Source organism: Zonotrichia leucophrys, chromosome 2 (assembly GCF_028769735.1).
Source record: "Zonotrichia leucophrys gambelii isolate GWCS_2022_RI chromosome 2, RI_Zleu_2.0, whole genome shotgun sequence".
Taxonomy (NCBI): Eukaryota; Metazoa; Chordata; class Aves; order Passeriformes; family Passerellidae; genus Zonotrichia; species Zonotrichia leucophrys.
In genome coordinates, this window is record NC_088171.1 from 49174714 (window position 1) to 49198340 (window position 23627).

Sequence of the window (23627 nt, forward strand, 5' to 3'; positions counted from 1 at the left end):
TTTATCTGAAGCTTAAGCCATGGGCTGACTGAGCCTAAAATTCACTGTAAACTGCACCATGAGAATGTGAGATCTTCCCTTTTCCTCTTGGATGTTAAGTTACTAGCTCCTGAAGTCACTGAGGTTAGTCAGTTCTGAGATTACTTCATCTCCCCAGTGACAGCCAGGAACTCAACAATAATTCACCTCCTTGCTCCTGAAACATTTCTCACTGAAGGCAGACCTAATTAGTGTAGCAAAACACAGAGAATTACAACACCACAAGGTGACTGAAATGGCATCCGTTATTGATTTGCCATCCATTTCTACAGTGCCACATGAAGCTAATTAAATTTCAAAATGCTGTTCTTGCCAGAGAAGGAAATCTAAGCTGTGCAATACAGTATTTGTTTTATCATGAAACAACAGTCCTGCTAGTTTGGATAATGAATGCAGTACATTTTAAGAAGCTTTGCATTTACTGTCCTTATTCCATTCTCCTGTGCACAGCCATTTACCAGCTGAGGAATCTACCAGCAGCTTTTCCTCCCCCAAGCAGAGAAGTCAAGTTTTCAAAAAAAGAATAGTCCAGCATTCAGGCTATACCTGGCCAAACTTATGGATAAACACTAAAGGGCATGAAACTGTGTATTCTGTGCATTCCCTCCCAGAATGTTCAGAGGACACACACCCAAGAATGAGTTGAGCAAGTTACCTTCACATATTTGGGAGGCACCTCTGCAGTTCTGCAAGCTGATAGCCCTTTCTGAAACTCACTGAGAACCATCCTGGCTTCCTGTGGTTAAATAATTCCCAGACAAGGTGGGCATCCCTTTCATTAGCCAAAATACAGATTTCATGCCCACTTGCACTCAGACTGGAAGACACCTGCATGTGTGGCTTCTGTTGCATACCTAAAACACCAGCGGAAGCCTGGGACTATTACATCCCAAATAGGTTATATGTGTGGAGAAGTGACTTGGAGAAAATGAAGAATATTGGCAAAATGTAGCATTTTGCACAGCTAATTACACACTTCTACTGTTAAGAATACCTCTCAGATCAGGTTTTATTCTCTTCATGCATAGGAGGGAATACACAGGGCCACAGAAGATTGGCATCAGGTTTTAAGATCAGATCCAACTTTCCTTTCTCATATTAGGCTCATGAGAGAATTTGAAATAGGGCAATGGTATGTGATTGTTTACTTAGAAAAAGTTGGCCCAGGCAAGGGTAAGGGCTGGTTGTTATACATATTGTATAAACTATAAAACCATAAAAGCTTAAGTAATTATTAGACTACACTTGAGTAAGCATCGCTTCCCTTACTTAAATATCACCATCTCCTCATTTTGAAATTTGCTGTGGATTATCCCTATTCTCAGATTTCAAATGTAATTAAATACAGGTAATATGTAATATGTAATATATGTCGGGTTTTGGTCTGCTGTAAACTGAGTTAAAGCACTTGTGATGCTACAGCTGCTATAACATTCCCCTGAGGTGGAAATAAAATCTTTCAATAGAGAGGAATGTATGCAAATTTTAATATTTACACTTTATTTCTGCAGAGTGAATGAGTCCAAAGTTAAACCTTATGAAGACACATTACAAAACTTTGTGAAAAAGCCCTGCAGCTGGGTTTGTTCTACACTCAATACTTCAACTTTTCAGTGAAAAACCATGTATTGAGACTGAAACAACCCCTAAACCAAGCAAAAGAAGGCTTTAAGAAACATATTTGAAATAAATCTCCTAAGACTTTCACATTTTCTCCATTGTGAGCAAGACTGCAATTTAGCTTTCATTTAAATAAAAATAACATTCTCAAAAGCACAGGAGGTTTTCTAGACTCGTGGTAGCATCATGAGACTCCACAATGTTGACACTTCAGGAACATGAGCCCTTGATATTAAAGTCAGGATGTTCCTGTGGTTTGAAATTAGAGTAAGGAAAAAAATCTTTGTTTCTGGTTAAAAGCTTTTTATCAGCCACATGGATTCACAGTGACTGCACATACTAACCCCACAGGCAAGGTAGAGATAAGTGCAATAGCTCAACCTCAGAGCTTGATTAACCTTTTTTTCCTGTATCTTGCAGCACAATCTCAATTTTCCTCCAAGTCACTGAATGTTCAAGCTTCAAGGGATCAGGAAGCTCTGTTATCAGCACTCCTCCATTCCTAATTCCCCTATACTACAACTCTTTAGCTGCTGTAAGCAGAAAACAGAAGGCAGTAAAAGAACAGCTATACAAATTCATGGCTAGTGTTAGCTATGTGCCACTGCTTTTGCTGTGAATGGGAATTGCATCTATTTGATGTAATTGTTGGAAGCACCCAGTGCTTTTCTACAATTTTCATTTAAGAAGTTCCCACGAAAACCCGTAAAGATGTGATTTGAGCTGTTTCACAATCCCTAGCTTTGCAAATACAAAGATATGCATCCACCCCACAGAGTACTTTATTCAGGCTCCTGAGTGCTCCCTGACATCTAGGAACAATTTTCCCCTTGATTCTCCAGCCTGCCTACATTAGCACTTATCTCAGGAGAAGAGGCTGGGAAGGATGGAGCAGGGGCTGCTGAGCACCCAGCGTGCACACATCAGGTGGTTTCCCAACAGGCCTGGCCTTGTTGCCCTCTCTGTCACTGCCAGCCATCCCTGCCAGCAGCAGAGGCTCCTGGGCAGTGTGGGGCCTATGGGGAGACTATTTGTACATTTCCACTCTTAACTATTTTCCAGCATCAATTAATAAATGAGTCCTACTTATCAACCCGAATTCACTGACTCACCATATAACCAAGCCCTTATTTTCAGACATCAGCTGTTTGCTATATTGCTACTGGACTAGCAATAAAAAAAAATATTGCTGGCTGCTCTCTAGCCCTTTCTTTACACTGGTGTAACAGTATCATTAGATTCCCTACAAGTAATTCAGGGTATTAACAGAGCTGGCATGAGCCATCAAGCCAGCTTGAATCCTGCAAGCCTTATAAAATGTAGCTATTTTGTTTAGTACGCAGACTAAAAATGCTCTGTCAACAGATTTCACTCTGCTGTGAAATAAACATCCACCTTCTGTAAGGAGCCATTTTTCCTTCCTTGCAGCTTCTTAGAGCAAATTTCCAAATTATTTGACTCTCATATTGGTTTCAAAGAAGGACTTCAACACACACGGTTCAGATGATGTTGTGTAGCTTTGCTAGAGACAATGTCAGGTACAGGGGCTATGACCAAAAGGGACTCAGACCAAAAGTGTTTCAAATAAGGGAGAGAACAAAGCCTTGATGAATGGCATCTCCTCTACTGAGTACAGTCCATTTTCTGGGTCAAGGAACATTCAATTTGTATTAGCAACTCTCAGGACATAGTTCGGTTGTTTACTTGCATTGTTGAAGGACTGGATGTTACCAGGGTCTAAGCTACCCTGGCGGCATTTCTGGGCCCCAGCTAGCTGTGCTGATCTGGAGCCAACAGGGAACCAGCTCAAATAGGAGTGCTTACTTTTTGTGAGCAGGAAGGCTAATGATTTTCTTCTTAAAACTGAGAGATACAAAAGCAAGTGATTTTTGAGGACAGACAAGAGCGGGTTTTTTTACAGATTTTGAGTTGAAAATGCTCTGCCTTGACATTTTAATGAGGAAAAATAAGATTATAACATGCCTAAAGGCAGTATGCAATTTCATAAACAATATGTGTGTTTGCCTGCTGATGAGAGGAGTATCATGTCTTATAACATTAACAAGATAAAAGGATATTTCTAATACTTAAGGGGTTGTATTGTTTATTGGCAAAGCACCCATGATAAAACTTGTAAGCAAAGCTGATTTCTTTTCTACCATCTTCTTTCTAAATAATAAATAGTCAAAGTACTCTGCTAGTACAATTAGCTAAACTGACTTCAATTGCAGATGATTTATACAGTCTGAGAATCTGGCCCTATCATGCAGATATGTTTGCTCTAGCCAGCTTTCTTGGAAGCTTTTAATCCACTACAGACAAAGAGGGAGTGTTCATTATTGCAGAATCTGCTACATATTATATTTGTGTACTTTCCCAAACAGGTTCCTTAGCTGTTGTTAGAACAAGTATGCTTGTTGGTGTTCTAAAAAGTAAATAATTCAATCTTTCTGCTTGAATATTGTATTGAAATAGTCAAAGAGGAGCCATTTTTCATAATACCTACCAATAATATTATTAGTGATTCATTGTGTACCTTCAGCTATTCTGTTTGGCTCTTACAGCTCTGATCATTGTCCTCGGATTCTCCTCACTGTCTTATATTATTTTTTAAATCTGTTCATGGATTCTCAGACCTATTAAGAATATAAACCTTTCTAGGCAGGCCTCTTTCTGTGATTTTGTTTCACACATAGAGTCCTAAACTACAATGAAATGCTCTGATTGGCGTGACAGAGCGTAGCAGCAAAAATCCTTGAAAGAGCCTCAGGGTTTGAAAGCATGAAATCTGAAGGGATGCCCAGGTGTCGCTACCCTCACAAATGTCTGTGTGGATCCCATATCCTCAGCTCTCTCCTGATGTACTGCATCCTTGCCAGCTGGGCATTTGCATCCCTGGTTAGCAGACCTCTGAATTATCCAGAGGTCAGCCTGCACATGTAGCCAAACAGGCACTTTGCTTAGCAGAGCTGTTCATTCTCTACGACTCTGGTTTGGTTTAAACCAAGCTAAAAATTCACCCGGTTCTCAACAATTGCTCCTCAACCAACAACTGCATTTGGTTTGAATTTATCCTACATTTTAATGTGTGTCGTCTTCTAACTCTTCAAGGAACCAGGATTGGCAAATATATGAGGTAAACATGAGATAAAGTACATGAAGTTTTAAGGCCTGAAAATATGAAAAGTCTCCTATGCAATCTGATTTCCTTTATATGTCTTCAAAATTCAGCTTCACATATGACAGAATAAAGTAAAGCAGTCCAGTGAGTGATAGATTTGAGGAAACACAATTTATTAAGTGTATCAATTGACTTCAAATTTCAGGGAAATTCTTTTCTCTATTATGTTCAGAACTGTCTACTGAGTCCTAAGACATAAAAAGGGTAGACACTCTATTAGATTGTCTGTAATTGTGACTTACCCTGAGCTCACATTACCTTCCCTGCTAAATTATATTTTCATTGTAACTTCAACAAACTCACAGTCATTTAAAAAGTTTAAAATAGTTTATAAAAGGAGGAAACATATGCAAAATAAATACTTGTATGAATGAAAATGAAGAAAAATGCAAGGCTTTTCTTTAATCAAAAACTGAGTAAAATCCACACCCAAATTCTCAAATTGTATATCTAACATAATTTTTGCTTTTATGTTTTTGAACATCTCTATTTTGATGTATTCCTTGGATTTCTTTTAACCAAACTGTATTAGATAAAGTAATCTAGAAAGAAAGGAGTGCATATTACATTATCTTAATGAGGTCTAGTGTCTATCAGTACTTCTTCAGACTTCCTAACAGATTTGGTTCAAGTTTATTTTTTGTGGGGAAAATGCTTGTAATAACCCTCAGCCATGGTTTGCATTCAGCCTGCTTCTAGCAGAGAATCTTTCTCAAATTTGCAGTATTTCAAGATAGCAAGTCACAGTATTTTTCAGAGAATCTCTACTGTAGTTTTCCGAAGTTTGTAATCCAATTGATAAAAATCAGATTATCAGTCCCCAAAAAAGATCTGCTGAGCTCACTGATCATCAGTTCTCCCTCCTTTGTCAACATGCGCATAAAACAAAACACTTTGCAAATCAAACTAAAGAACACTTCAGTCATTATCAAATATCAGGGTTGCAACATATTTTGTCTCTTTGATCTCCCCTGCTGCCTCACCTAACAAAAGACAGGCTGCTTCTCTCAGGAGCAAAGACTACAAATCCTGCAGCAATATCCATGATTCTATTCTCCCTGCTGCTAAATAACTGTTTCCACATAGGTGGCAACAGCTGCAGGACATCCTTTATAATTCAGTTTACTAAAGGTGTCTGGTGCACACTTTTATGTAGCTCCCTTTCATAGTCTGACAATAGAACTGTCTCAATTTTTTTCCTCCTGAAACCAAAATAAAAGCTCATGAAGAAAGCAAGAGAAGGTTAGGAACAGTCCTTCCATAAAAATAATAAGAAAAATCAGCGTGTACTTTCAATTTCAAGAAAGGTAAGTGTTTACAACATCTTGTTTTATACTTTGGGGTCCACCTCAGGCACCTGGTTGCTAAGCAGCCAGTCATCTCCATACTTTGTCTCTATCAGGATGTTGTTATCTCTTGCCTCTGGATGTAGAAGGCATTTGGACTGTTATCTCTGAGTCCCTTCTGGGAATCCCATATTTTGTATCTCTTTTTGGATAGCTCTCTTCCATTTCAGCTTCTAAATGGAACATTTAGAACCCTTTGGTAACTCCTGATTCAGTCATTCATTAATCTTTGCTGTGGTGGATGTGGCACAATGAAATTTAAGAGATTAAAAGGCTGGGTTTCAGAGTGATGTAAATCCAGGCAGCCCTGCTGAGGTGAAAGAAACTACACTGGTAACTACCTGCTGAGAGTCTTCCAGATTGATAATAATAGGACCAGAGTTTTGTTTCTTTTCCTTCTTGTGAATAATCTGGAACAAATGTGATTGTGAATGTAAGATTAATCGTCCTTGACTGTACCTCATGTCTGTACCTCTATGAAATGTGCATTTTCCCTGCTGATAATCTGTCTCAGTATGACACCCTTGGACCCCAAAACACAACAGTGTTCTGTTAAAAAATGCTGAGCTACCTACAGCAATAGTTTCCACTAATATGTTTATATGTTTTACAAATCAATTTTATTTTCCTTTTTTTATCTTTTATTTTTTTGTTAACAGAGATGTTTTATAATACTTTAAATAGTAGTTTATCTCTTGAAGCAAATATGGAAATACATCTTGCAGAGACGCTGATACTAACTAAGGGCAACTTAACATGAACACCACAACCCACATACTGAATTATCACATTTGTGTCATAAAACAAAAAAGAAGTCCGAGACCTGCTGGGAGTTTTTACAGTTAATACTCTGTCAGTGTTTCCACTCTTACTTCTGGGGCTCAAAACTTACACTGTTAAAATTGCTTTGCAATGAAAACATGTAAGTGCTCAGCTCCACGACAAAATAATTGTCACTGGGCCAAATCCTAAAGGTCTTTGCTTACTGCTAACTCCCACTGACTTCAGTGAGCATGTATCCTCAGTAAAGTCTCAGGGTTTGGATGGGTTATTGCAGTTGTTTTTGTTGTTTGTATGTTTTGAAATAAAAATATATTTTTTAAGGTTTTATACTGTGTTTCATATTTTAAAATAGAGGATTTCTGCAGGCAGCATGAAAAAACACCTGGCCACATTTGGCATTCTGTTACCTGGCTGACTTTATCTACCTTTTCAGTTCCATCCTCTTTTTCTTAAACTACTCTTTTCTAAACTGTGCTGCTCTGAAACCAATTATAGCTAGATCCAGGTGACGTTATGCTTCTGCTTCTCCTGTCCTTCCTGGGCAATTGTATCAATTCATACTTTGTGTGAATACATTCTGTCCAATTCTTGCCTAGCTACTGTGCTTTAACTTTGAGATGATATTATTTTGTTTTTCAGTCAAAGAAAGAGCTAGAACATGAAAAATGCAAGAATTTGGGTGCTGTATAGCCTATAGACTTAAAGAAGACCACAGGCCAATATTTTGTCTTACATTGTCCCACAGATTTCTTCACTCCTTTCTGTGCTGCCTATTCTCAAACAGGGATTCAGATACAAATTTTACAACTTGTTTTCATGTTTCCATTTCAAACACAACTCCATGAGAGATGGCATAGGAACTTACACTTTACAGAATATTAGCACAGTTTGTTGGTTCCCTTCTGATTTTGCTTTTTCATGGTTCCCTTCCTCTTCTTGCACATAGTTTTGCAATCTGGTACCAAATTTCCTGCCTTCTATCTTCCTTTTGCTCCTCCTGAAGACTAATAACGTCTCATTGTGTGAACACTGCTTCTTGCCAGCCAGGGCATTTGGCCACCCTGGCAGTGCTGGTTTAGGCACCACAAATCTGACAGGATCCATACAGTCCTGGTGCACATTGCTGTTTCATTGCTGCCCTGAAACCACTCTGGCATGAAGTCCTGGATCTGGGGGCAGAGCTGGTAGCACACAAGGAGCAAAGCTAGTTAGTCCTCTGGGTTTCCTCATGCTTTACCTGGGAACCCACAGGGTGTCCTCCATCTCATATTTTCAGTTATTAAGTCTGACAGCAGCTACCACATACATAACAAATGCTGTGTCAACTAAAATTTTTTCTACCTTGATAACATTTTCCTTGTCATTTGTTCTGCATCCAGTTATCTTACTGTCCACCAGGACAAAAATATGTTTACTTTCAGATCCAGTCCAGATTTGGTACATTTTTCATTAAAGCTCTTCTCAAAGTGCAACTTACATATGCATTTATTCCTTTAAACAAATCTACTCTAGTAGCTCTCTAATTTTCAAAAAGCATTTCAAAAATTTTTTGGGTAAAATTATGCTTGTAGTACCAGTTTCCAATGAGTCTTTTACTGCTACAGAAAGTTTCTGTCTAACCCTGTCTTTTGTCTTTTTGTTATGACTTTTTAGTCATGCCAAGCAAAAACTGCATTCAGTGTCCTACATAAAGAATAGGCCAATTCTCCACATGGAAAATCTGTTTAACTCGGTGATGATATTGTCATGCAGATGACACACAGTTACTTGGCACTTCTTGGAGACATCTGAAGGCCTAAACACTGCTTCAAGAAGTTGACAATGTAAACACATATATTTGGAGATGTTAGTTAGCAAGAGTTGTTAAGTATGAGATTTATGATCTATCTTTGACTCCTTTTGCCTCAGGCTAATCCATTTCTTTTATATTTTTTCCTAAACCTCCAAGCTGCTGAACAAATCTTCAGCCAGCTACTGTTTCAAGATCAACCCTGCAAAACAAAACCATTTTATTTTTATCCTCACCAGCTGCACAATTTTCCTTCTCAAATTACCTCTATCAAAATTTCAAGATTATAATGACTGAACTGTAAAAATGTGGTTTCATACTGAGATAGCTGGTTTTGTGTAAAAAGATGGTTACATACAGGATACCATATGTAGAAAAGACAATATAAGACCGTAACTCTTTCCGAAGACCTAAATTTTTTCTGACTATTAAGACTTTTTTAAAGTTCCTCAAAACGCTCTAAATTTAAGCTGTTGCTAATGCAATTCTGCACAAAACATCTAATAATTGTAATAATGTTTTTGAAAACAAAAAAATTGTAATACTGTCACGATGTTGTATTCACCTAATAAATGAAGCTTCATAATTTTGGTATTGCAAGAGAAAAGAGCTGTTGTCATTGACATAAGTTATCAATTGTTTAATTTAATAAGAGTTACTGCTTTGATAGGAAAGTCAGGGATCTTAAAACTGTGAAGCCTTGTCTGACAAAAATACTATCTGTGACTTCAAGAGGAGCAGCATATTGCATGGGGCTGCATGAGGGATTCAGACAGGCAGGAAACAAGGGACATAAAAGGAAGAAGAAAGGAAAGTCACATTTATAGAAAGAGTTTTAAAGAATGTGAATATGAAGCCTATAAAAGTGGGGGGGTTTTCCATGAAAAGATTCCCTTTGTCTCATCTATTCTACTGTTAGAGTAGGTGCAGTTCTTGAATTCTTGATATTATCTGAGTAACACTGAGTTATAAGGCATGTGAAATATTACAGCAGAAATACAGCTACTGTCTACTGCTGAACTAAAGAGCAAGTGCAGTGCTAAATTCTGAGATTTATATCAATTTTCTCCCATCAGTTCCTTTTTTTAATATGCAGCAGAGGCTATGTGTGGGACTGTACTGGTGAGATATTAACTCATGGAAAGGAGATTTTTCCTTTTCTAGAATTCAGCAGCTGGTAGTAAAGACAAAATGACATTACCTCTATTGCTACTTTGGGAATATTGTATTTATTACAGTGTGTTCCCTACAATGCCAGAAAAAAAAAATAGGCTAGCTTTCTCATCTTGTTTAAAAAAGAACTGATGCTTTTTTGTCTGGACTGAGTGACTACTTCTTATGGCAGCATCTAGTCATAGGTGCATTCTCCTCTGAGGAAAATCACTCTATTCAGATATTTTTTCATTTACGGTTTGAATGTCATTTTTTGGACCTTTATGAAATGTTTTTAATTTTTCTACATTCTAGCAGGATGCTAGGTAGGTCTATTACAGCTGTTGGCATTCATGTTAGCTTTGATAATCTCTAAGGAAGATAGCTAGAGCATTTTTCTTGGATGCCAGGCAGGTACTGTTAAAAAAAGCCAGTGCTGTTTAAGGGCAGAATTGCAGCCTGAAGAAGTCTGTGGGAGCCTAAGCTTCAGGAGAAGGCAGGAGCTCAAAAGATTTTTCAGCAGCAGTGCACTTGAAAAGGGCTGTTTTGAGTAGTATTGGTCCTCAGTTACCCACCCCAAAAGGAGGGGAAAAGATGGGGAAAATAGGAAGAGGGCTTTATTTCTTCTCCATAAGGAATGTTTTGCACTACCTCATTGTTTAGGGTTTAAATGTGTGTATAGTTTCCTGCATGGACATATAAAAACACAGTGAGTTTGCATCAAGGGATAAATAGGTATCCACACACGAGGAACAGGCCATGTAAAACTAGAATATGCGAGGAAGTTAAATGCAACTGAAGGCATTCCTCTGTGAATAATGCAAGTACAGCTTGAGTATGGGTGAAAGGGAAAGTACAAACTGTGAGGTTTGCTTTTTTTCCAAGAGTACTTCTGGCCTGAGTGTCAGCATCCACACAGTGCTTATGAAAGGTTCCTTTTCCCTAACAGAAGAACCACTGTCCATTTTCTTAACAGAAATATCTAAACTTGGCTACGCCTGGGAACATGGAAGTTTTTCCTGTAAAGACTCATTGTATCAGAGAGCCTGGTCATGGTTTAAAGCATTAGTGTGAGAATAGGAGCAGAGAGGGAAGAAAGAATAATCGAAAGGCAGAGTGTGAGTGGGCGAGGTAGCACAAAAGTTAACTGGATCTTTAATGGTCAGGAGGATGAAATCCATTTGTCATTATAACCAGCTCCAGGAGGTAGATCTAACTGCTGTGAACCTGCCAAAGACTCCTGTGTGCCCATAGTTCGTGAAACTGGTACATGATTCATCTTGTGGCTACAGCTCAACAGCAGCAATTCACACTCTGAAGCCTGGACAGGCTCACACTTTGCTCTCTTTATCTCATAGGTGCATAGTTTTCTATTACAGGACTGTCTGCAAACAGCAGTTTTGCTTAGCAAAAATTTTCAAAGTTTGAATGATTTTGTTCTGCTTTGGCATAAAAAACCCCAACAACTGCAGCTTTTCAGAATGTCTTTGAGAGACCTGTGGGCAGGGGAGGGGAAAGTCAGACAGACTAGCCATGCAGGGGGACAGACAGCTGACCAGTCTTTGTAGGCACGGTTCAAGACCTCACTCTGACAGAATCTCAGTGGTGCTCACCTCACTTAAATTTGAGCTTTTAACTCAGCTGTAGCTGCCTGCTCTGGTCAATGGAAAAAAGATTTCTGCTCAGAGAGGCTAATTTAGATCACACAAAGCAGTCTCTTCCTCTAAGTCACCTTTGATAAAACAGTTTTGGTCTGTGTTCCATTTATAACAGAGGAGGACTGAACTACTAACTTACCTGCCTGTAGTTGGTCTCTAATTACAGGTGAGGCTGTACAATGTAACCTGGGATGCATTTTTCCCCCTCCTCTTATGTCTGGAAATTTCACTTGCAATCAGGGAAAGCACCTTAGCAAAAGTTTACACAATTAAGAAACTGAACAAATCCTCAGGACCAGATGTTTTGACATTGAAAAATAAGCAGTAAGTGCTTTTTTTATTAAAGTGCTCCAGAAGCATGCATTTCACTGGAATGCTCATTATCAGAAATATTTGGCAAATCATTACAAGTCACCTTATGTTTATTTGTAAATTATTCCTTAATTAGATAATTGAAATTAAAAGATGTTGTGTGAGCATAAGTGAGAAATTGTCTAATACCACTTATAAATATTTTAAATAACTACACTAAGAGATACAACAAAAATTTTATATGCCAGCCTCTTGAGTTGACTAATACTAGCTGATAAGAGCAAGTGCATTTTAAAAATGGATTTGAGCCTGAAACCTCTTAATACCTGGATTCTCAATTGAACTGCACAGCAGTCAGGGACACTGACAAGTTTACCGTTATGAATGTTTTGTTCACTCATGAGCATAGAGATGCCCAGTCCAGGGCTGTTTCTCAGTGTATGCACAAAGGCAAGAGAGGCTGGGTCAGGGCTTTTAGACTCTCATTTCAGTCACAAGATATTTTGATTTTGGGAACCACAGAATTTAAACTGGCAGGGAAAACACTGGCAAATCAATGATAAATAGTACACCTATATAAGTGACAGTTTAGAAGGTGACTTGTTTGCATTGTGCCAGAAATCTGATCCTTCCCTTGGCTGAAAAAAGCTGATGTCTCCCTTCACTATGAATGAGTAGTTTTTGAAAAAAAAAAAAAAAAAAAAGAGGAGATGAAGAAGTTGAATACTGAGGTAGTGGGCATTTGTCTGTAAGACCATATTTAACAGTATTTGCTATACCAATCTGTCAGGTTGACTCTGCCCTCTCACCTGCAGCTGTGCCTCCAAAGCATACATTTCTTTGTCTTACTCTGATGAATAAGTGAAAAAAAATTCTAAATGCATATTTTAATAGCTCTGTGAATACCAGTTTATACTAATTTTTCTCCTTTCTTAGTTAAGCCTAATCATCAGTTACTGTAGGTCAGCTTCATTTTCCTTTTTTGTTCAGAATACTAGACTGCTAAAATGATCATTATTAATAAAGAAATGCATGTGTGGCATTTTAATGAAGCTTTTAAATGGCACTCAGAGATGGAGCATATTATGTCTACAAAAAAGAAAAGCATTAAAATTGTTGCTGTTACTTGCCTAAAGGATTGCAATTCCATATTGAACTTGCAGCCTCCTGTGCCTGGGAAATACCTCTGTCTCACAATTATTCATGCTATGGTATTTTCAACACCACTGCAGCCCCTAAACAGTAACACTTGCATTTGATGGTACTTAGCAAACCACTCTCATCACTTAAAAACTGGTCAGCTAAGAAATGCTGACCTGTCAGGGAGAAAAATTCCATGAGCTTCTAGCAATGTGAGACTTCAGACATGAAACTCATTTTATTTTAATAAATAAGAAGATGGGCAAGCCATTTGTCACATTTAATTGCTGATGTCAGAGACACAAGAAATCTGTTTTTCAGACATCCATTGTAAATATATTTTACAGGGTTCCTGAGTTAAATTCCCTGACAAGGAGCATTTACTCTCTCAATTGGTTTACTGAATCAAAGGGAGTTTCCTCCAACAGAGGCATATGCCAAAGGAAAACAAATTCAAATTATTTCAGTCACTCACACATAGATTTCTCATTTTCACAGCTGGTCCTCTTTGCTAATGAACATGCAAGGTTTGCTTATGCTTCAGCACTTTCCTGGGAAGTGCTTATTTAACACTGAATGACTGCTTGCCTATGCAACTGGAAGTTGTGCAGGACTGAGTACTGTGTTAAGAATATTCAACTCACGCTCACATCCATAAGCCTAGTCCTCTGCCTGACAAACATGAGTATAAATTTATCAAATATGCAATCTCATACCCATCAGGAGTATGCAGCAATGGGTCCAAGGCAGTAGGCAAAATCCTTGTCCTACAAAGAATTGCAGTTTTCTATCAAATGGTTAGGACTTACTTGCATTTAAATTAAATAAAGTGCACAGCAAAAATGAACCTCTAAGCCATGTTTTGGATTTCAAAAATCCAAAACCGATGTGCTCCATTACCCTGAAGAAATTTCAGGCCTTCAGCACTCTCAGATACTTAGAGGCATATTTTAGACCGTATCACTCTTTGGAGTGTGACACAGAAGGACACAAACTTTTAACAGCAGAGCTGCCTTGAATGTGCTTGGATGTGTAAGATACATATAATTTCTCCAAAGCTGTTACTACTAATACTAATACTATGAAATGAAGATAAATAGAAAGACTCTCTGAATGTGTGCTCTTGGAAAACTGCATGAAAATAGTTATCTCAGAAAAGGAAATTTGGACTAAGAAAAAAGTCTACAAAGAAGGTGGGGAAGGGAACAAGAAAACAAAAAAACTAAGACAAATGCTGTGGAAATAAAACAGGATCTTTCTATCACAGTTGCTTGGGTCAAAAGATATTAATTGTCAAGAAAAGCTGATTCCTTTGAAAATGTATTTTAGGCGATGTCAATGGACAGCTTTGGGCTAGAGAAACTAAAAGAAGAAAAAGGCTGTGGTACAGTAAGAACTGTAAGGATAAAAGGCTGGTTTGGACCTTCAGCAAGCACTTCAGCTTCCTTTCTTCCCAGAACCATGATCCTGGGGAAAAACAACTGGAACAATAGGAAAGAGATTACAGAAATTTATGGCACGCCATTAAAAAAGCAGTTCAATGTGTCTGTTGAGGTGAAAGTGAGAAAAGAAACTAGTTAAGCTCTGTTATTAAATTTTACTTTGAAAGTCTAGAAACAAGTTTCCTTAACATGTTTTATCAAGACAGAAATGATGTAAAGTGAAATGGAGGTCTCTGTTGAGAGGCAGGAAATGTGATCACAGCAAATACAGATTTGTAGATCTGACCTCAACAGAATTTGACAAAACCAAATCAAAATGAAACAATAAAAAAGAGAAATCTTCCTAGATCAGTTGTAATAAACAAGATGAACAATTTTCTAGACAATTTTCTAGAAAATGTATTACGTCAAAGGTAGACCGTGTCTACTTGGGTTTCATTTAAATTATTGAATATGTTGCTGAAAGGGAATCTATTAGCCAAGACAAAAAAGGAGGAAAGTTGTAAATAAGTTTTGTGGAAAGTTCAGTGGGAGATGGATTCTGTTGAAAGGAGAGGTTGAGGGCTGGTCATTGGTGGAGTTCTTCAAAGAACAGCACTGACATACTTTTAGGGTCAATATTGCTCTCTCTACTTTTCTTACTGGATTTTTTGCAAAGATTACGCAGGTCATAAGGCCATTTCCCTCTGGCATTGTTGAGGAATGTATTAAGCACAGACAGCTCTGTGTGTGCAGCTGCAGACTGAGCTCTGGGTGGCAGGACCCCAGGCAAGACCATGAACTGATGACCCCTTGCATAACAAAGGGTATGGGGACCTGTGGCACAGCCTGGTGACCAGACACAGAGACACGGCAGGGCTGAGGACTCCAGGCTTTCCCACACTTACCTGTAAACCCCCAGGGTTTCCTTGGTTTGAGGTCCTATTTTGGAGGCAACACCTCAAGCTGTTATTTTGCTATTGCACCGTGATTAAATTTTTTAAGGGTTGAAACATCTGAAAATGCGCTATGGGAAATCTGGGGCCAGGTGGGTCAGGAAACCTGGTGTGACTGTGTGAGTGTGGGATGTGAAGCTGGGAAGAAGCCTTGATTCCAGCTTGGGTGATCCAAGAGGGACTGTGCCAGAGCGACTCCTGGATGGTAGGACAGTGAAGCTTTTTTACCATGAGGTGGGAAGCATTGTCACATATGGGGAAACCTGGATCTTGAGGGATGGAGTCAGGGAAATGTGATGAAGTTCAGCCCTGGAAATGCCAACTTCGATGCCTGAGACCTGATTCAAACCGCTGCAGATGAGGACAGACAAATGTATCCTGCCTGGATCCCCTGGAAATTCCAGAAAAATAGAATGGAGACCTCTGGTTCACCAAGGGGTGACTAGGAGACACGAAGGTTAGAAGCAAGGTTTCTGGGAATTAATGATACTGTGCAAGCTCTCAGAAAATACCATGCACAAACTCAGTCACTCTTTTTCAAGAAAGATTATTCAATACTGAAATGGAAGCACCCCTCTGCTACCAGAATGAGATGAAGAATGGAGAGTTCATTTTATGTCAGCCCAGGTTATTTAGTATAAAAATTAAAGGTTGGTAAGAGATATGAAAGCCTATTATGTGATGGAAACCTGCACCAAGAATGAAAAGGAGATACCTAAACTAAAGCAATATTATTAAAATTACAATGCCACACAAACTGGCAAAAAATAAATGTATACTGAATTAGAAGAGGATGAAGCATAGAGGATAGCCATTTTTAGACCATACAGGTGTTGGCAAAGTAGTTTAAAAGTAGTGGTAAAAGCTGAATTCAACAGAATTACTTTATGAAGAGGAACACAGTGTAAGAGACTGAGATAGTGGACTGAACTCTCTTCCAGCTGTGTAAATAATTTGTTTTGTTTCAGTGAAAATTTGCACTATTTAAAAAATCCATTTGTTTTTTTCTTACCACACCAGATTTCAGTCGAGTCATTTTCAGTTGTAGAAATGTAATAGATGTCTTCTCCATTTTGACACCATTGAAGGTGTGAATAGAATGAACTGATCACATTTCTACTTTGTCTTAGATATCTCAAAGTACCTAGAAACTTATCTGACATATATATCAAAGTAAAAACAATACCAGAGAGTTTCAGTCAGAACAAGAAGAAGAAAGTCAAAATAAGCGTAAACACAAGAATGAGTCTGCTGAGGAGACATTGATTGGTTAGAGTATTACTTTCCTGCTTTAATGAAACTTTCCTTTTCATAATTTGTTGCAAAACATGTAAAAATACTTAAACTAATTTCTTTCCCTTAGTCTTACCTTCACAGCATGTACTCACCATCTGAAACATGAAAGTAACACTGAGAAGGAAAACTGTTCTTTCTTCCCCTTTCATGGGATGTTTTTAAGCTGTTTGGTATTCCTTTGAAGACGAGAGCACCAGTTTACATGCTGGGTATTTATCACTGGTGTGGAGGGTGAAACACTAACTGCACACCATAGTCCCTGCCCTTTTAAAATATTGATGAGTAACATCTATGCAGCCTCATAAAGTATTAACTCTTTAAAGTGGGGAAGATCTCTGCTTAACAGCATGGCACAAGCTCTGTGTGATTTAAATGCCACACAACCCAAAGAGTTTCAAGCTGCTTATGTTAGTTCAATATCCAATATTAACACCTGGTTTTGAACCTCAAGTAAGCAATATTACTCTACTCATCCAGCAGGACAAATATGTAAGCTCAGTCTTCATGATCAATGTGGAGATATTAATGAATGAACTTGAACTTCAATGCTTAATCCTTTTATTGGCTTCCTACTCTTTTCAGCTTCCATTTTATGTACTGCTTATCAGGTTAGCTCATGTTGGAATAACTGTTGCATCTCCTGAATTGCCACACCTGAATTTGAAGATAATGGGCTGCATTTCCCTGAATATTGTCCACTAGGTAGTCAGTGTGTGAAAGTGTCAGATTGAGCTGACTCATTTATTTTTTTAAATACATACTCCAGATACCATATATATTTGGAGATTTAATTTATCTTTTTCCTTCAATTTTTTTAGCTGCTCAAATTACCAAGCTGACCTGAGTGTGAGCAATTTCTTTGACCCATGAATTCACGGTTCAGAGGAAAATTTTGAATCCTTCCAAACATGTGTGATTACATGTTTGTTACAACATATAACGTTGTGTTACAACACAATTATAGCTGTATTTTAGCAAATACAGTAGACAGAAATGGGAAAACTGTGGGGAAGAAAATTGATCTTCACAGAAATCCATCAATATTTTCAAACAAGTAACTTTTACATGACAGATTGCCTGCTGTGGTAGGGGTAGGACTTGATAAACCCTATTGAAGTATATGAGAAAGCCTGAAAGACTTCTAACATATTGACATGGAACTCTAATAGCTTGAAGATCAGCAGTGCTTATCTACCTTAGTGGCACTAGCTCAAACATTGTAGATGCTCAGGTGCCTCCTAAAACTTAAATTGCTAAAGGAATTTTCAAAGATAATCCTATTTCCTAGGAATACCCCAGCCATTGTTCACAGAAGATGGATAACAACTTGATTCATAACTAAAGAAATGAGCAGAAGTGGGTTCTTTCCTCTTCATATACAAATGCCAGTAAGATAAAACAAGAATAAAGTTAATAATAAAGAATTATGTGCCAGCTACATTAAAACACAAAGAAATCATGCCATGTGTAGGATTCCTTTCTTTGGACACATATTTATTCAAATTTTAGTTTTCTTTACAAAATTCCAAGGTACATTTAGATAAAACACATCAGGATTATGATCTCTACTTCCACTAGATTTCTGCTTATATTGCTAAGTTAGTGGTTAAATAAATATGCAATATGTCTATAATTGCTACCACCCAGAAGAAATTTTCCCTCAGGATTTATTAACTAATGACTTCCTTCCTTGCTGAATTGTAAATTTACAAAAGGCTTTGGCAAACTAGTAATTTGCTCTCTTGGAAACCAGATGTAAATGTCCCAAACAGGTGAGGGCCATAACTACAACTACATAAATGTAAAAAATTTAGCAATTGCAATTGTGTGGTACCCTCCTAAAGTCATTCTCCTGGTAAACTTTAAAGTATCCACTCAAGTCATACTGAGGTGTGAAGTAAATGCTTTCAAGAGCCAATAAATTAGTTTAATAAATTAATTATTAGTTCTGCAAGATTCTTAGCCACTCAGGCTCTAGGGTTTTTAGCACAGTAGCAGTACATACAGTACCACAGGATGGTTCTTTCAATAGCCAGGGCATGCTCACCTGCAGCTATGCTCCTAATCCACAGGAAAAGGTGGTGGGAGGCTTTAGCATGTGTTTAAGAGTGAGCTGCTTTCCTGCAACAGAGGTGTGTGACTAACCTGAGAGTCATCCCTCCAAATTTCAGCTACTTGGTGGCAGCCTGAAGTTCTGCCTTTCAAACTCAGCTCTAGTCAGAAGTCGCTGCACCTGCTCTCTGTCATCTTCTAAGTGCACTCTGGAGGGTGAGAGATGAAACTCATTTCATCTTTACTTTAATATGAGCAGGGATTATGTGCCACCAATGTCTATGATTACACTGGACTAGATGAAGCTTGCAGCTATTAGTTCTACGTCATTTTTTTCAAAATTGCTTTTCTGCTGAAGTGTTTTCAAAGGCATTTTGAAGGTTGCTATTATCCATGTTGGTTCTGTTTGTATATTTGGAGTTCATAATAGGTGGAGAATTTTGCCAGAGAAAAAAATGTCAAGTTCGAAGTGTTTTGCCACAGAAAAAAAGTTGTTGTGGGCTAATTAGATACTGCACAAACAGTTTTGCAGTAAATGCAGCAGACATGAACTTGTTAACATGGGCACAGGATGTTCCTGAAGAAAGCCTAGTTTCCTGTGAATGACAGGATAGCTCCCTCAGCATGGGACATCACAGGATGAAAGCACTGACCTAGGCTTCTGTCAGACTCTAGTTTCTGAAGTACCTTAGGAGTTATCTTAGAAAATAAAAAAAAACCCAAGCATAAACAATATCTTTATGAAATCACAGAATTTTTTCCATCCTCCTATTTTCTTGGACCAAAAAAAGAAAGCTTATTACCCCAGTAATCAGAGGGCTCTTTTGACTCTATCTATTGCAATGACAATACATCATGCTATCTGATCATATTTGCAGCTCTAAAATGTGAATACACAGATTATTTGTTTGCTAAGAATATCTCTATCCAAGCAATGGAATCAACTGCATGGTCATAGCTTTTGCATATTCCAGTGTATTTCTTCAGATGCTCAAAAGACTGAAAAAAAATTGATGATGATAATGTTTGATTATAAACTAGTTTGCAGCCTATTTGTTCTCCTGCCAGATGTGCCCAATTCCTGTTGTCATCCTTGGAAGCACATGGGTGCACAAACAGCAAGAGGGAACCCTCTGAGCAGCTCTTCACTTTCTCTGAATTTTGGATCCATGCCAGCCTGTTTTGGGAACAGCATTTCGCGACCCAGCGGGAGAGTCCCTCAAGCACCGTTGTCACCAAGTGGCACATGGAGCTGCTGAGCCACTCTGGCACACGGTGAGGATCCCAGCTGGGATCACGGGGAGCACACAGCCCACCAGGCCCTGTGCACAGCCCACAACACTCGAGCAGCTGGTGCTGGCAGGGCAGTGAAGGCTGCAGCTACTTTTGGGACCTCACTAGGGGCAAAGCTTTCCACTGCCCATATAACGCTTCAGTAATTCCAGAGAAGTGGACTCTCGGGGGGTGGGATTTAGGTACCATATCCTTTCAGAGCCCAGGCTTATACCAATAATCCATTTACTTTTCATTTTCCATGAACCAGGGAGACTCCAGTAGCGCTAAATGGGTACAGTGAATATTGTATGCTTTATTACTGGAAAAGCTCCTCTCTTTTAAAGAGGTTGTATCACAAAGGGAATACCTCAGCTCTCCTCCTTGGAGTACAGCTTCTAAATACATATATAAAATAAAGAAGCCCAAAGCCCGCGTCAAAACTCTACCCACACAGAGAGATAATTTGAACTCACTCTCCGGAAAGTGGAAAGCTGTAACTGCAGAATAATGTAGCAATCTTTCTACATTAGACCCAGGCAGCCACTGTCTCTAAACTCAGGCCAGCACAAGAGCTTCCCTGTCAAGCAGCTGTTTCGCTCACACCTCCTGAGGCATTACCCACCTGTAAGCTCCTAGTGACAAGAACCTCCCTATTTTTACATGTGTACACAGCATCACTATGAAGTTCACAGAAAGATCTGTCAGGTGCTATCATGGTATCAATCATAAGTAACAGAGGATCAGTGAAAACATATTATCCAAGTCAGCTGCAAGGAACTTTGATTATGTAAGCTTACTACTTTGCCTTTTGCCTCTCTGTCTTCCAAGTAACAGCCTGGCAGTCAGAAAAACTTTTCACATGCAAGTCAATTAAAAATTCAGAGGCCGCGCCATTTGAGCTGAAAGTTGATTTTCAGTAAGGTAAACTGAACCACATTGAAAAACTCACAAACAGAAAAAAGGCTGTGAAAACAAAAATCCTTTTCTTTGTGATGTACACGCGTTGTGATAAAGCTGTGACTTATCTCCTGTTTTAAGAGACTCATTAAACAGTGAAAGTTCACTGATGAGTCTGCCAGAGAAGTAAAGTCAGGTGAAATACCCCAAGCCTCCAGACAAAATTATTTTCTTTGAACCTTTGAGGAAAATAAATTTTCCCAACAAAAACCCTTTAAGTGATCTGATACTTGGTGTGAAAATAGCTAACAATTCCCGTTGACAGCGATCCCCTCCCTGAGCCCCGTCGCTACCCCAGGATGTCACCGTAACAAGGAGAGGAAAACACAGGCAAAAATCCACCAACCCAAACATGTCAGAAGGCAGGTATTTTCCCAGCTCAGACTCCTGAGATGACAGGCAGAATTCAGAAGCAGGAGTGTCGGAGCAGGCACCGCAGTCAGAGGTGGCTCATTGCACTCTGCCGCTGCTCCTGGCACAGGGCTCCAAATGAAAATCAAAGCAATACATCTCTTTTCAAAACAAAGAAAGAGGGGAAAAATAAATCTCATTCTCTGAGTACCTTTGATTCCTGGCTGGTAGTGGATGCTGGAGAGGGGGGCTGCTCCGTGCTCTCCACTTCATTCTCTTTCTCCACACTGTCCACGCTGACTTCAGTCGTGCTGCTCGGAGGAATCATTTTACCTCTAAAACACCGCTACTATCGGGGAAAAAAAAAAAGCTACAGATGGTTCCTGCTTTTTTTCATTTAGCGTCCTCTTTCTTCTCTGCTCTTCTAGAGCAAATGAACTCCGACCGCTTGGTTTCACTATATTTGCCAGACTAGAATTCTCTGGATTTTCTTTTTTTTCCCCCCTTCTCCTCCTCCTCCTTCCCCTCCTTCCTCCCTCCCCTTTCCTATGCGATTGTGCTGCGAGGGAGTAAGTTATCGATGGTTCTGTAGGTCAGTTGTGTGCCTGCTTTCCCCCGACACTCCTCCCCTCCATATGAAGCCTGGAGGTGTGGAGCAGCGTCGTGACCGCCAGCCCCACCATCAGAGGGGAGTGAGCTGAAGCAGCGAGCCCGAGCCACGCACACACAGACAGACACACAGACACACACACAGACACACACGCACGGCACTGGAGGGAGGAGTTGTATTTCTAATGCTGTGAATAGCACTGGAGGAGCATGTGCTGTCATAGTAGTGAAAGAAAGTAACGTGTGCATGCACATGCACACACACACACACACACAGAGGCAGGCAGTGTATATGAAATTTGGAAATATTTTACCTTTTAACAGACTGGTGAAGACAGAGTTGAAGGGTACCCTTATATTCTTTCATGTCTTTTACTGAAGAAAAAGAAGCCCAGCAAAAGGGTTCTAGAAAAAGAAGAGGACAATTAGTCTTTTTCCTTGTCCCAGAAAAGATTATTTTAAATCCTAGCTATTCAGTGTCTCTAAGGCTCCCACCTTGCCCACATCCCACACTTGCTAGCAAATGACAAGACAGAGTCAGGAGAGAGTTACCTGTGGATCCACGTGTTCCTTGCTCCCCTCCCAGGCAGGGAAGCCCCGCTCTGAGGCATGCACACGCAATCTGGGTCATCTGGAGCTCCCACTATCATGCACATACTATACCTGTAGGTTGTCATAGTGACAACTCTCCATCAGGCAGCAGCAGAGCAGAGGCAGCCATTGGGAAGAGCCTGTTGGCTTCCCCCAGTGCCGTCATTCCTGAGGATGCAGCACCTGAAGTCACGCTTGGGTCTGCAGTACTGCTGGCAGAAGGTCAGCGTGACTTTGCTGTCTGCCTCAGATTGCTTTATATTGCTTGAGGTTTGGCCTCTGATTTAAATCTGCTGCAAAGGTGCTTGTCAGCTCTCTTCCCTGCTGAATTGAGGTCTGTATTGTGAAGGGTTGAATGGATCTGCTTCCCACCAGATACGCTTTGCTGAGCGGGTGCCACTCCATATGGCTGGTGGAGATGACTCTTTCATTTAAAGAAAACAGAAAAAAGCAACCCAAATATGTTTCCAATAGCAATACTTACATCCTGGAAAGTGAGAAAAAAAAATAGTTGTTTAGTGGATCTGTACAGGTGTTTGGAGGTGATTTGATGGGGTCTAAGTCAGAGATGTGCCTTGTAGCTCTGGGAGAGGACACCCGATTCCCCTCTGGACCCATCCCTTAGAAGCACAATTGCTACTTGGAGCTGCCTTGCAGGCCCCCTTCACCTCAAATAATCAGTGTGTGGAAGTGAAAGCAAGTTTACAAGATAGTAGGGGTTATACAGATGAAAGCCAGAGCAGAAATTGCCCTGCAGCCTCTGTATTCTTAATAACTATGCAGAAGTCAGAAAAAAAAATAAAAATCAGCTTCTCTTTGAATCCCCAGTGAATCTTCAGGACTAGAACTTAGATGGGGAAAAGGTCTTTATGTTTTTGAAACAGAGCATATAAGATACCAAAATCCTTAGCAGACAATAAAGATGAAATGCTGCAATGCTATTTGTACAGCTGCTTCAGAGCAAAAGAGTGTCTTAAGGGTCTGCCAGTAGAACCCATTATTTGGCCTGTAGTCACTAACACGATTACAGGGATCAAAAAGAGAACACTGTTTGCTCTTGAGGCAGTGGCAGTAACAACAGAGATTGAAGCAAGGAAAT

General features: G+C 39.4%; 1 protein-coding gene across 3 annotated transcripts in view; it reads right to left on the reverse strand.

Moving 5' to 3' along the window:
• The window catches only part of STAC (SH3 and cysteine rich domain), a 72948-nt gene extending 50267 nt beyond the window's left edge, over positions 1–22681 (reverse strand). The window contains exons 1-3 of one of the 3 annotated variants that reach the window (XM_064704921.1): positions 22601–22681; positions 22252–22342; positions 21540–21677 (exon numbers count right to left, since the gene is read on the reverse strand). In XM_064704921.1, coding sequence (XP_064560991.1) covers positions 21540–21656 — 117 coding nt within the window. In that variant the 5' untranslated portion in view covers positions 21657–21677; positions 22252–22342; positions 22601–22681. Of the gene's footprint in view, positions 1–21323; positions 21475–21539; positions 21980–22251; positions 22343–22600 lie in introns of those variants that run through there. The other 2 variants (XM_064704920.1, XM_064704922.1) reach the window with 2 other exon arrangements.
• Positions 22682–23627: the final 946 nt, after the last annotated feature.